Below are 13,420 nucleotides of genomic sequence, written 5' to 3' on the forward strand. Positions count from 1 at the left end.
CTGCAGGCTACAAAGAATGTATGAGCAAGAGGGTCAAAGTTCAAGGCGCAATGTTATGACCACGAAAGTGTGTCCCAATTGTACGCATACTGCATGCAGCACTCGTACTTTGTAAGGGCAGCTGGGGTACATACTAAAAGTAAAAATAAAAAGTAGGCTATGTGATTTGGAAGGCAGCTCTTCTCTCAGTCTTTTATGTTTCTTTGATAATGTCTTCTAATATTGTGTGTTGCCAAGAGTTTTGTCGGTTTTGAGAACACGGAAGTAGTACTCACAACCTTTGTATTTAGCAGCTCTAGTTATGGCAAGAAAGTTTCTCTGTCCTGGTAAACAGAAAACTGATTGATGCATTTCATTTTGAAAAATGAAAGGGGATCTTTGTGACCGATTATTAGCCTGACCAATTGTCAGATCTAATATTGAGCAGTTTTCCAATTATTGAAAACGTTTTTTGTTTGTTGGTTTGTTTGTTATTTTAAAAATATGATTGCCGATTAAGCTAAATTAATTTAAATTACTCTCTATTTTAATTAAATATATGCTAAGACATTTCAACTATGTTTTGTATTGTGTGTGTGTGTGTGTGTGTGTGTGTGTGTGTGTGTGTGTGTGTTTTGTGTGTTATTCTACATTTTGACACATATTTTCATATCAGTTGTATATCAGTTCCAAATATCTGTTCTCAGATTCTGTGATTACTAATAATCAATATCTGTAATGGCCCTGAAAAAAAGAACACTTCGATGGACCCCTACTACTCAGATCAAGTAAAAGTAGTAACACTATATTGTAAAAACATTATCCATCCATATTATCTATATATACTATATTATCCCAGTTAAAGTCCTGAAAAATTTATCTTAAAGTACCAAAAGTAAAAGTGGTCATGAATGATCAGTTTCAGAATAATATGCATTTTATTATTGGATTAAAATTACTGATGCATTAATGCAAGGGTTTTCAAAGTCTGAGACCATGGGCCTCCCCTCAGGCAAAGCTTGGGAAAAGGCAACCATCCTCTGTGTTTACTTGCTTAATTTCATTCAATTTCTGGATAATTATGTTTCTTTGATCCAATAGACACTCAACAATTAAAGTGAGATAACCTAATATTTCCGTTTTACATAACTTCAAATTCACCACATACATAGAAAGGTCTGTCCAAAGGCATTTATTAGTTGGTAAAGTATAAAATTCTCCCAGACTACAGTATCTCTGAACTCTGTAACCAAATCACTTTTGATAACTAATGTAATAACTAATGCAGTATTTTTTTCATTTCCCCTGAGGTGGCCCACCTCCCACAACTATAATTTAGTAAATTTAGACTTCAAATGCATGATAAAAAGGAGAGGCAACATCTTACATTAAATACAACAAGGGGAAAATCAGTTCTTTTTTCAATGATGAAATGCACTCTGAGATCAGAGGGGATAATTAAGATCAATGCTGAAATTACTTTTGTTTGTAATTCTGGTGAGAATTGTCTCGTATGTGGGGATGAAGTTTGCACTGCCTGCAAACGGTCTGAAAGTAATAATTTATGTTCAGCTTTGTGGCTTTGAGTGACATTTCATAATTTGACTTTGAGCTGGTTTTCCGATCTGATCTGATTTGCAGTGTAAAGATAAAAGACAAAAATGAAAAAAAAATAAATAAATAAATAAACAGGCATTTTTCAGTTCCACTGCCTTAGGGTGGACATGGCCTTTCTGTGATAAGATATAATGTTTTTTTTCAGTTTCAGTTGGATGCAGGATTTATTTTCCAGTGGATTTTAGTACAAGGAGGCAAGGTGTTCCCAAAAGTTTGTTCTGCTCTTTTCCTCATGTTCAAATCACTCATTTTGAGGAAATAACACACAACCTTAATGTGCTGACACTGCAGATGGATGACACCAAGATGTCAAAGGAATTGAGATGTACTGCCTGGTGTCACATTCGCCATCTGCCCCTGTGTGATGGAGCATCTGGGCCTGAGTGGGACGGTTTCTGAACTTGTTATTTGTTACTTACTCCTGCAAGAGTTGTAGAATCTCACTCTCATTCTCAAAATGTTATTTTTCCTAATAATCCAAACTATGCCATTAGGCAAATACAAATCCTCATCCAGTTTTGTGACAATAATACTGAAATATCTGGGACCGAATACTTAAGTAGCACATCACCTTGTACAACAAAAAAGTTGCAAATGAATAGGGATGGGAATCGAGAACCGCTTCCAGTTGAGAACCGGTTCCAAATTGTCTGGTCATTCGGAATTGTATGCTTCAAAGCTTATTGATTACTTTTGTTCAGCATGTGTTTCTGACAGCGCATTGAAAATCAGCAACATCAAACTCATACATCTATGCAGCCGGCACCTTGCAACAAGAAGGACTCATAGCGGAAAAGAAGTAAAGTTTCAAAGCGTAAAGTGCTGTAATTTTGAGTAATGGTTGAAACACCACCAATATGCTGAAATGTCTTTCTTTTTCTATTCTGTTTCTACACTGTCAGCACGTTCAAATGCTTTCACTTATTGTTTTACACACAGGAAACAATAGGAGAATTAATGATTTCCACAGATCCAAGCTGTGGCTGAACCCACAAAGACCCAGAAATGTAATAGCCAAAAACACTGGGCCCGGACCCATGTGGAACTGAGAACTGCACAAATTTTACAGATGGCTGCTATTAACAAGTTAACTTTAATTTACAAGTGGCCAAAACAAAACTTTGTGTCTTACCAAATGTACTGTTAGTAGCCTTCTCCCTTCTCCCTGTGCCTGATCATGGCTGGGTCTTCTCAGGTCCACATGGGTACTACAGATAAGGTCAAACAGACCCGGTGGTAATAGAACAGGACCCAACCCGCACCTGATTGATCATATAAATGTGTATAGAAACCCGTTCTCAGGTCGGGTCTCGGGTCCTCGGGTTTGGGTGAACCCATGAAGACCTCTAATAGGGAATCAATTGATAAGCAGAAACTATGGGTTTGGTAACAAATCTTAATTCCTATTCTTACTAATGACTCTATTGTCATGTTTTGCAACATAACTTTCATACTGATTAAATGCGTGACCGCAACAAATGCAATTCTGGGTGTGGCTGAGTGGAATGCACAATATGAGTAGATTTATCAGAGGGTTTTAACCATCCATACAGTGTACACCCATTTAATCGTTCCAGGTTAGTGTAAGAATAAAAATCCGATTCGCTGTGTTTGGCAGTACAAAAGCCAAACTCAAAATCGGCGCACTGTAAGTAAACAGATCCTTTTGAGAGCTGCTGACGTCCTTGCACCTTCAGCTGCCACGTTGTGACTCTTTGGCTTAGTCAGATTAGACAGGGCTGTAAATAAGCGACAACGGAGTTGTATAGCCAGAAACAAGTGCAAGCAGCGCTCTAAGCAAAGCACACCTTGGCGGGGGGGGGGGGCGCTTCGTACCTCTGGATGACTTCTGCTGAATTCTGCTCCCTCTCTCTCCTCTTTCTCTGCACAAATCCCCGGAAAGCCCTGCCAGGACGTGGCACAGTATTAAAGGGATGAGAGAGGGCGAATGCTGGCGTAGCGAGGGGTAGGACAGTGCAGGGAGGCTGATATGCCAGGGCTTTTAGCTGCAGGGTTTATTTGGCTGTGAAAGGGAAGCTGTTGTAGGTAGGCAGCAGCTAGCGTTGAATATAAAATCCAGAAAGTCACATCACATCACCAGCTGTTATTTTCTATTCACCACTGCACCAAATGTGCCAGCCTGTGTGTGATATAATCCATCTTTCAATAGAGGACCTCATGTCACATTTTCAGTCATTCCACTTGAGGATGGAAGAGTTTGTTTTAGGGGAATTTTATAATTCATGATACTTTCCCAGAATCAGTCCCAATATATTTCTTTTCTATCCTCATGTGTTGTGAGATGTTAATTCGGCTCCTGGAGGTCTGTGGGCTCAAGCAGCAGCTACAATGCTGTGGGTTCAATACTTCCTATTTACAATCTCGTCTTCATTTTTCATGCATGCATTTTGTATGTTAAAGCTGTAATCCACTAGGAAGATGTCGACATCAAGGATGGCAAAGTTGCTGCCATTTAATTGGCCATTGTGAAACTTTTAAATTGTCCTGGCTGTAGCAGAAAGTGATACACTGGGCTCAAGCTGTACTCTTATGTGTTAAAGTACAAACATGGCGTGAAATGCATCACTGTCAATGTGTGATTGTGTCTTTTTCAAACTTAACTGTCATTAACCATGGAAGGTGTGACCGTACAGTCTTGTGAAGCTGATGAACACTTGTCTCCGCAGCAGAGACAAAGCTGGAGACAGAGCATCTCCGACCATGATAAACGTGATTGTTTGTGTTTTGTAGCTGATTTGACTCTGGGTCAGTAGTGGAAAGCAGAATGAAAAATTCCCCCTAAACTAGATATTTTACAGGGTGAGGCTGAATTTTTTCTTGCTGTCAACAAATCCCAGAAAAACACCAGAGCAGTCAATGACAACTAGTCTGTCTCTCAATGTGTGCGTTTCTGACTTCCCTGCCAGTCTGTGGCACTCCTGTTGCACAAACTGAGGGCATAAGTCTTTTGTAGTTTTTAGCAAACATTACTCAAGCATGACTAAACAAACAGTACATTTGTTGGGGACAAGCACCTATGGGCTTGAGTCAAAATAAGCTACACTACCCATGTTCATTGTAATGGAGAGACATGTTACCCAGAGCAACAGTGCGGCTCATTAATGTGCTCTATGTGTGATAAAGTTAGTCTGTCAGTCTGTTGATCATCTGTTGGTGGGATTGTCATTTAATTTGGCACAAACATTCATTCAGGGTGAAGCCTAATGTCTCTGATGGCCAATACATTTTGGGTTTGACAAAATACCTTCACAACCAGGACTAAGTATCAGTATTTGGTACCTTTTGAGGAATCAGCCAAAAGAAAACAGTACCAAGTGTTAATGAAACTTCTCTACTCAAATGACCTGCATTCAATCCTTTTTGTATCCAAATGTAGAAGGAAAAAACTATTTTTACGATTTTTTTTTCATTGCAAGTGTACTTCATGCAACATGTCGAGTGCTGCGTATTTGACAGAGTTGTGTCAAAGCACCACCAAAATGTTCTAAAGTAAGGCTACAGTACACACATATGGAGTCTGCCAAAAATAAATGCATGAAATGCTTTGTATTATTTTTTGGATTACTTCCATTCACCTGATCTCCATAGCCTCATAAAACCACTATCTTGACAGTCTTTTCATGGGAATTGTTGACAATAAGAAAAATACAGAATACCATCAGCTTTATCCTTTAGTTATTGTAAGAATGTTGAATAAACCCTCAACATTTAAGATTAGCTTGGTCAACATACAAGAATATTGAAAACGTTTAAGCGCAGCTTGGGTTAGTTGGGTTTAGTTAGGCAAGGTGTGGCTGGAGCAGGGGCTGTGCAGTATGAAATGTCAAGGCCTGCCTTACTTTAGGAACTATCATGTTAAGATTTATCTGATTGCTTCTCAGCTAGCCTATACACTCGAGAATCCTTTGACAGAAGTTAGCAATTTGTACGCAACAAATTTAATACTAGATATTTATCTACCAAAGTTTTGTGACTTATTGAATAGATAGCTGAAAGTAGGGATCACATGTTAGCCCTATAAATACTTGTTCTTGACAAGTCTCTCCAGAGCCAGTTGCCACAGTCAGTTCCAAACACGTCTAAAGTCAGCCAGCACAGATTCAGTGATAGTTTGGCGACGACTGTGGAGCAGGATTAGAGCGCTAACATGACTGCCACAAAAATTTTAAACAGCCCAACTCTATCTACTCCTGTGTCCTAAGCGAGGGCATGTGTGTGTGCCAAGCTGACAGAACTGCTGGGAGGATGCGAGCTGACAGGGTTTAGGTCAGCCAACACACAGACTGACATTTTTCCTGACTTGAGCTTGGCAGACTTACTCTGCTGCAGTGGATTACACTGGACTTTATCCCTGCTGTTGCATGAAAAACTTGTAACTCAATTATTCCCCCTTTGGCTTTTTTTTCCCTTTATTTGAATTAATCGACATTATTTGTGCTGACTTGGCTTCTTCCTGACAATCCATAACTGTCAGTCAGATGATGATTGATGATTCTTGAAAAGCTTTTTTGGATGTGTGCTGTCTTGGTTAGTAAGGCTGGAATAACCCAAACAACAAAAGGTTTTTGAATTAGAATTAGTCAAATCTACAACAAGAGGTAAGCACGTTTAGAAAAAAAAAAAGAAAAAAGGAAGCAGGCAGGGAAGTATACTCACGATATCCTGTTTGAGTGTCCCGTGATTAATTAGTATGCAGGAGGAGAGAAGAAAGAGAGAAAAAAAATACAGTTTAGGCACCAGTGAGCAATGAGTCCAATAAACAGAGAGGCAGAACTGGGAGAGCTATAATGAGACAGAGACAAAAAAGTAAGCATGTCATAGTTGACCTCCATGAATAAAAAGTCTAAAAACTTTCGACACCACTTAATTGCTAGTACTGATGTTTAGTTAATGGTCCAAATGAATATACAAGGAGAATTTTGAACTGACTGAATCTGAGTTTGTACTCTGAACATGGCCTTACAAGCATCAAATACAAGATGAAAGGTGAAAGGCACCAAGAAAGTGTAAAAGATGCATTTCAAAAGAGATTTAAACAAAAAAAAGACTGTGACAGTCAGGCAGAAACAGATTGTTGGATGCTGTTAGAGATTCCACGTTTTGATGTGAAACGCTTGTGGCAGTTGAGATATCTTTTACAGCTCCAGGTTATCAGAATGTCAGGTCACTACCATACTCACACAGATGCTTACAAGCACAAGCTGAAAATCAACTTGCAGATACTTGGAACTTGCAACTTCTCACATTTAATAACAAACACTGTTGAGAAGATCAACAATCAAATCTCAGATGTCGAAAAATAATTGACAAAATATTCACTAAGATGGATTGCTCTCCTTGAGCAAGCTTTAAGGGTCGGCAAGCTGATTTTTATAGCATACTGAAATGAAAATCAATGGCTGCCTTGAAGGTAGAAAATCAATCTAAAAACCTATAGCATGCTTTGGAAAATGGTTTGCGGTAATGTTAAGTATGCAATTTGCAGTTAGTGGCCTAAAATGTGCAGAAACACCAGTATTGTCTGTTAACTCTGGTTGTCAACACACTTGCCTGACCTTTCAGACAGAACAGACACCATAAATATGATTGTGTGTGGTTGTGTACATGCATGATTTATATGTGTGCTTGAGGGTTGGACACTTACGCCTGCATGGTTGTTGTGGCAGTTTGAAAGCTGAACATGTTTTCCTTGGGGAACCAGTTAGTGTCCTCTGCAATTAGAGAGAAAAATGATGAATCCAGGGTTAAGCAAAAACAGACAGAAAAATCTACTTGATAAATGTTGGCAAATTTGGTAATAAATATATTGGAAAAATGAAAGCACGAAACCAGCAACAGCACTTCACAGTCCACCACTCCACAAATGGAGAGAGGGAGACACACAGAAGGAGACAGCAGAGGAGACGAAGAGTCAGAAATACAGACCACCATGTCACATCCAACATCAAACCCTCAAATCCCCACCAGAACCGAGAGGAAATAGATTTGACAAAGTGTGTTGAAACAGTTAAATCTCATATTAGCATACTTTTAACAGATGTCTTTCTTTAATTCATCCAAACTTAAGGCTAAGCTCTGTGTGGTATTAGCTTTTATTTTACACAGTAAAAGGACTTCAAATGAGAAAGTAACCAGCCAGTTTTTTTTTTTTAATTCCTAACTAATTGCCCACTAAAGGGTGAAGTGTGATTTGTTTTTCACTGAAGTGGTCCTAAAACGTCCACAAAGCTGAGGATTATTACTGTTACTACAAAGTATAATTAAACTGTCACAAACACTAGACTAATGAGGAAACAAGTTTAAATGGCTGCTTAGTTTTTAAACTAAACAATGCATTCAGGCAATATTTAAAAATAACAAGAACACCTCCTTATCAGGTGCAGCTGACCCTTCCTTAGTCCTTCTCCTTTTTACTCTGTGCTTAAAATAACACTTGAAGTTTGTTACCTCTCTCAATTTTCACTTTTCTTGTTTCCTGTACTTACATATGCTATGCTAATTTGCTAGTTAGCTAATGGCTAATTATTTACCCCAAGATTGTTCTGCAGAGTCCTGCCCTACTGTGCTGTGATTGGCTACTACTGAGCTGTGATTGGCTAGTTCTTTAAGCACTGATGACGTGTGATCTCCAGAGAATCTTTTTAATGTTGTGAAAGGGTCTAGTTTAACCATGAAACGTGATTTTTTGTAAACCTACCCACCCAACCCAAAGACTGAAAATAAATCAACTAAGTCTAAAAAAGTTAAAATTGACATTTATCTTAGCAAAATAGTTGTTCTTACCACATTACATACATTTGCACTACTAGTTGTTGCATTGTTAGTTTCAAGTGAAGAAGAAGACGATATTAGGTGTTCTTGTTATTTTGAGCATACACTGTTAATATTTCAAATTAGAAAACTTGATTAGCAACCATTATAAACAAAACAAATTAATATCAGCTAGATCTCATTGACCTCATGTTCACTGTGTGTATTTTCCTTGCAAGTGACTGAAATTAGTCAAATGCTATTTCATCTCTGGTTCCATACCAACCCGCGAAACCCAGCCAAAGGGTCTACATCCCGCCCTCATTTGGAATTCAGTGCCTCTCCCTTCCTCTGTGTCCTCCGCCCTCTCACCTCTCTCCAGCCCAGTCACCCGGTCCACACTCCACATCCGCTCTAGGCGTCGGTGCTGCTTGCCTGCCTCTCGGGACGTGCTCTCCAAGTCCAGGGAGCCCTGGCTCCGTGAGGGGGCGCCGCTGCATGAGTCACAGGCCAGCCCGCTGCACTCCGCCTCCCCTTTTCCGCCCTCGCCCCAGCTGCGGATGTTGTGGGCACTGACAGAGGTCTGCAGCGGCGGGTGAGATAGGTGATGGTGGTGGCCGTGGTGTGATGCATGGTGGGAGTGGGATCCAGCAACGGTCAAAGACTGCTGTTGCTGCTGCTGGTTGCTACTGCTGCTTCCACTAGCCCCGCTGCTTCCTCCACTGCTGGAGGGCACATTGGTGCCCGAGACGCTGTGATGGTTCCCGTGGTGATGATTACTGTGGTGATGGTTGCTGTGATGGCTTCTGCCGGTGCTGGCATGGTGGTACTGAGTTGGAGATGATGAAGTGGAGGAAGGGGAAGTGGAGGGCTGGATCAAGCCACCTCTGGATCCTACCCCACGACTCCCCGACTTTTCCTTAAGGACGTCCAGTTCTAGGCTCTCCTTGCTGCCCCGGCCGCTGCTCATCAGCATACCGCGCTGGGTGGTGATGGTGTACACACGGGCGGGCTGCAGGGTGCACTCAACACACTTCTGCTGTTCCTCCTCCGCTGAGAAGCTGCGCTCAAGGGACAGTCGCGATGACTTGGTAGAGATAGTGATGGCAGGGGGAGGTGGCTGAACTAAGCCCAGTGGGGGTTTCACCAGGCTGGACTCCCGGTTGTCCTCACAGCCTTTGGTGGTGTTGGAACAGGGATGCAGGTGGTTGTTGTTGTTGGGACCAATTGTGTCACTTGGCGACTCCGGGTCAGGACCCACCAAGGTTTCACACAGAAGATGAGCTAGTATGATGGCGAAAGAGATAAATATTAGTGTTTAAGAATAAGCAATACACCAAGGTGCTAAAATGCAAGGATAAGAGAGAAAGAGGAAAAAGAGGAGGACAAGCTGAGGTACACAGAGGATAATATCTTCATCTTTCTTCGGTTATCAGCTGTTGAAATGATACACTAATGATTGCAGCATGGCATTTCAACAGTGGATTAGGTGAAGCAGGTGAAGGAAGGATTAAAGACCACAAAGGAATAATACGCAGAGCAGGACAAAGGGATGGACAAACATAGACAGTAGAATAAATAGATGGAGCTTCCGGGTCTGAAACGTCAAGTGCCTTAACCCTGCATTCTTTCCAATGGCCAGCAGGGGGCGACTCCAGTGGTTTCAAAAAGAAGTCTAATTGTATAGAGTCTTATGATGTCTTATGGTCTCAATTGTGAGTTTCAAGCCTTCTTCAACACAAAATTCATTTCGTAAAATATGGTCTCATTTAGGGCGGGGCTACTGTGTGATTGACAGGTCATTATCAGTGAGTGTCTAGTGCAGCACAGAGCTCATGAAACTCAGATCAAACTGTCAAACTAGGCAGTGCTGCTCAAATATGGGTCAAGATTTTGTTTCTATATCACCTATTTCTGACTTAAATGTTTTCAGAAACATATTTTAACATACTGTTTAATTGTAACATGAGAAAGATCATGACCAGGCAGGCCGCCATTATTTCTTTCTGAATGAACGAGCGCAAAACCAAGCATCACCCAAGGTGATGGTTCTAGACTAATTTTACCGGGTGGGCCAGACTGGGGCCAGTTGCTGTGTCGGAGGGGCACATCCAACCTGGATAGCAAAGGAGTTGTGCACAAAAACAATATAAAATGCAAGTATTTGTTTATTGTTGGTAAATTAGCACCATTAAAAATAGCCAAATCAGCTATTAGCAGTTCCTCTTTGCAGTGTTTCCATGGATGTTCAGACAACTATCACTGAATTATTGAAAATTAAAAAAGATGATGATTGTCAGGCAAGTTCTGGAGTTTTATGGGGCAGATTTTTTTCTGTTTTGTAAGTGGATTTATGGACACTGCATCACTTTGTGATGATGATGCCAGACTTGAGGCTTAAAAACAGTAGTCCACAAACCAATAGGTGACTTCACAGTAGCTCCTTCCAATAATTATTCTACTGTCTGTGGACAAATGGCAGGATGGCAGAGACGCTGACCTGATCCGTTTCGGTTTTCAGGGTGTGTGTGGGACAGGTACTCTCCAAATGCTCGTGCTGCTCTGTTGGGACACACACACACACACACACACACACACACACGACACACATAAAGACATTAATTCACAGGTGGACAGGAGGGGTGAGCGAGAAAGGAGAGGAAATGGCAGGGTAGAGAAGAGAGAAGGGCAAGGGAATTGTAAATTATAAACCTAATTGCCTTCTTTGTAGGCTTGTGCCTCCCACAGATTAAGATGCAGCTGTTTTATCTCCGCACTTCAGGCAGCCTCAGACTGAAAGAGAGACAGAGTATGAGACAGCCGGAGGAGATGGAGTGAAGGATTGTTTGACTTAATTTCTCAGTATGACCTCAGTTTGCGTCGGCGGATGTAATTGCAGCTGGCAGACCATGTGTGTGTTTGTTTTCTTGTCTCATATGCACTCAGAATTCCTGTGTGGACATCTATACTGTATCTTTATGTCAAGAAAAATACTTAACCTTGACAGCAACTGAAGAAGATTGCTGGGAGATGCACTGAAAATAGATGTTTTTAGCTCCATAAGCACAGTACTGCATCTGGTGCTTAGCTCCTTTGTTCCTCTTGGTCACTCACACACAGAAATAGAAATACGCTGCAGACATCCATTCAGCCACAAACTCAATATCATAGAGGGCTTCAGCTTTTAGTAAAATAGCCGCAGGTCTCACAGTTGAATGACACTGACCTCTTAATGCTCCTCTAGTCCGTGTGTGACAGGAGTGGGAAATGAGCAGAGGGAAAGAGACAGGGTAACAGAAAGACAGATAACTCTGAAGATGTGCTTTCAATGTCAATCTGGGTGCTAACTGAGAGGAAATGTACCGCAGCAATAACTATCAGGAATAACGATTCATGACTATAATTAAGAATGAGAGGCGATGAAAGAAAAAAGTGAGTAACTCTAATACTGTAACCTATTAATACTAATTTATTCTGTTGAAGTATACTTTTTAAGCAGTGGTTCAAGTGATTATTATCATTTTTGGAGACTTAATAATTTAACTTAATTACTTTTTGGATTGCAAAAAGCAAAAATCTGGTCAATCTTTCATCTGTTATTTCACATCAGACTCCTGCTGTATTGTAAACCAGTGGTGGAACGTAACCCTAAATTTTCTCAAGTACAGTACTTAAACATACTACAAGCAATCAGCAAGAAGATTGGCTATTCTACTGTATGCTGTTACTCTTAATGGGTGCCACTGGGTTGGAATACAGACAAGAAAGCTTGTGTTTTCATTTTCCAAGGCATAGTTTCAGTGAGTATTTTGTTTAAAGCCAGTAAAAAAAAGCAGCAGGATGTTTCTTTAGATAATTTTATTTTTGACATTATATTTTGTGGTCATGATGGTGGAAACGCAGCTTTTGTCCACAAGGCAAAACAAATAAACAAAATATGAAAAATATGTAGGTTAATACTACTCAACTACATTTAAAAGGAAAATATTGTACTTTATACTGAACTACATTTGTAACCACTCATTTGTTTACCTTTGAGCATGAGCAGAACTGTTGCTCCAAACGACTGCAGGATACATGAGTAGGGGTACGATATATAAAATATTTTCAAATCTTCTGGAAGATGCACTGTCACAAAGCTGAAGACAGGGCTTCATGTGTCTCTATGAGCTCATGAAATTAAACATTTTAGAGATATATGGTTCTCACAAGACAACGATGCTATAAACATGATGATCTTACATGATGCATTACTGTCAAAATAGCCTACAGTATATAAAACAGTTAAAATTAGCTCAACCTTAAACGTGTACAGCAGTAAAATGCAACAAACACATTAATACAGCAGTAATATCAATCCATCCAAAAACATCAGTAAAGTAATAGTAAAACACTGACATGGACCATTTTACTGCACAATGACTACTTTTACTTTTGATACTACAAAAGTAAGATACTTAGTTTTGCTGAAAATGCTTCTATGCTTTTACATACATAGTTAGGTTTTGAATGCAGAACTTTTACCTGTAGAGTATTTTCACACTGTGATATTCTTCAGCAGCAGATGAAGAATATATACATATATGTATGTCAAGTAAAAGTGATAATACAACAATGTCTTAATATGTATTTGAATGCAGTAGGTGGTATATATATATATATATATATATATACATATATATATATATATGTATATATATATATATATATATATATATATATATATATATATATATATATATATATAATATGTACATATATGTGTGTATACTGCAATCAAATACATATTGTATTATCAATTTTACTTGAATACCTATTCTATAGCTGATTGTTTCATGAGAACACTCAATTAATCACTAATTATCTATTAGTACAAGCAGACTAATGGATTGATTAAGAGTCAGCATGCTTATTTTCTTTTTCTAAACCTGGTGTAAATAAGCATTATGCATAATTTATAAAATTTGATGCAATCTGGAAAAAGAACCTGATGTGTTCACAAAATTGCCTGTTTTCCTAATGTAGCTAATGTCAGGGGTGACTGCTGACACAC

General features: G+C 39.6%; 1 protein-coding gene across 1 annotated transcript in view; it reads right to left on the minus strand.

The window, feature by feature from the left end:
- The window catches only part of nsmfa (NMDA receptor synaptonuclear signaling and neuronal migration factor a), a 55,955-nt gene that overhangs the window by 26,136 nt on the left and 16,399 nt on the right, over positions 1–13,420 (minus strand). The window contains 4 exon segments of the mRNA XM_084746543.1: positions 3,433–3,501; positions 7,256–7,328; positions 8,740–9,651; positions 10,868–10,929. Coding sequence (XP_084602669.1) covers positions 3,433–3,501; positions 7,256–7,328; positions 8,740–9,651; positions 10,868–10,929 — 1,116 coding nt within the window.

The sequence above is a fragment of the Lutjanus erythropterus genome, chromosome 20 (assembly GCF_056507025.1).
Source record: "Lutjanus erythropterus isolate fLutEry1 chromosome 20, fLutEry1.hap2, whole genome shotgun sequence".
NCBI classification, from domain to species: domain Eukaryota; kingdom Metazoa; phylum Chordata; class Actinopteri; order Lutjaniformes; family Lutjanidae; genus Lutjanus; species Lutjanus erythropterus.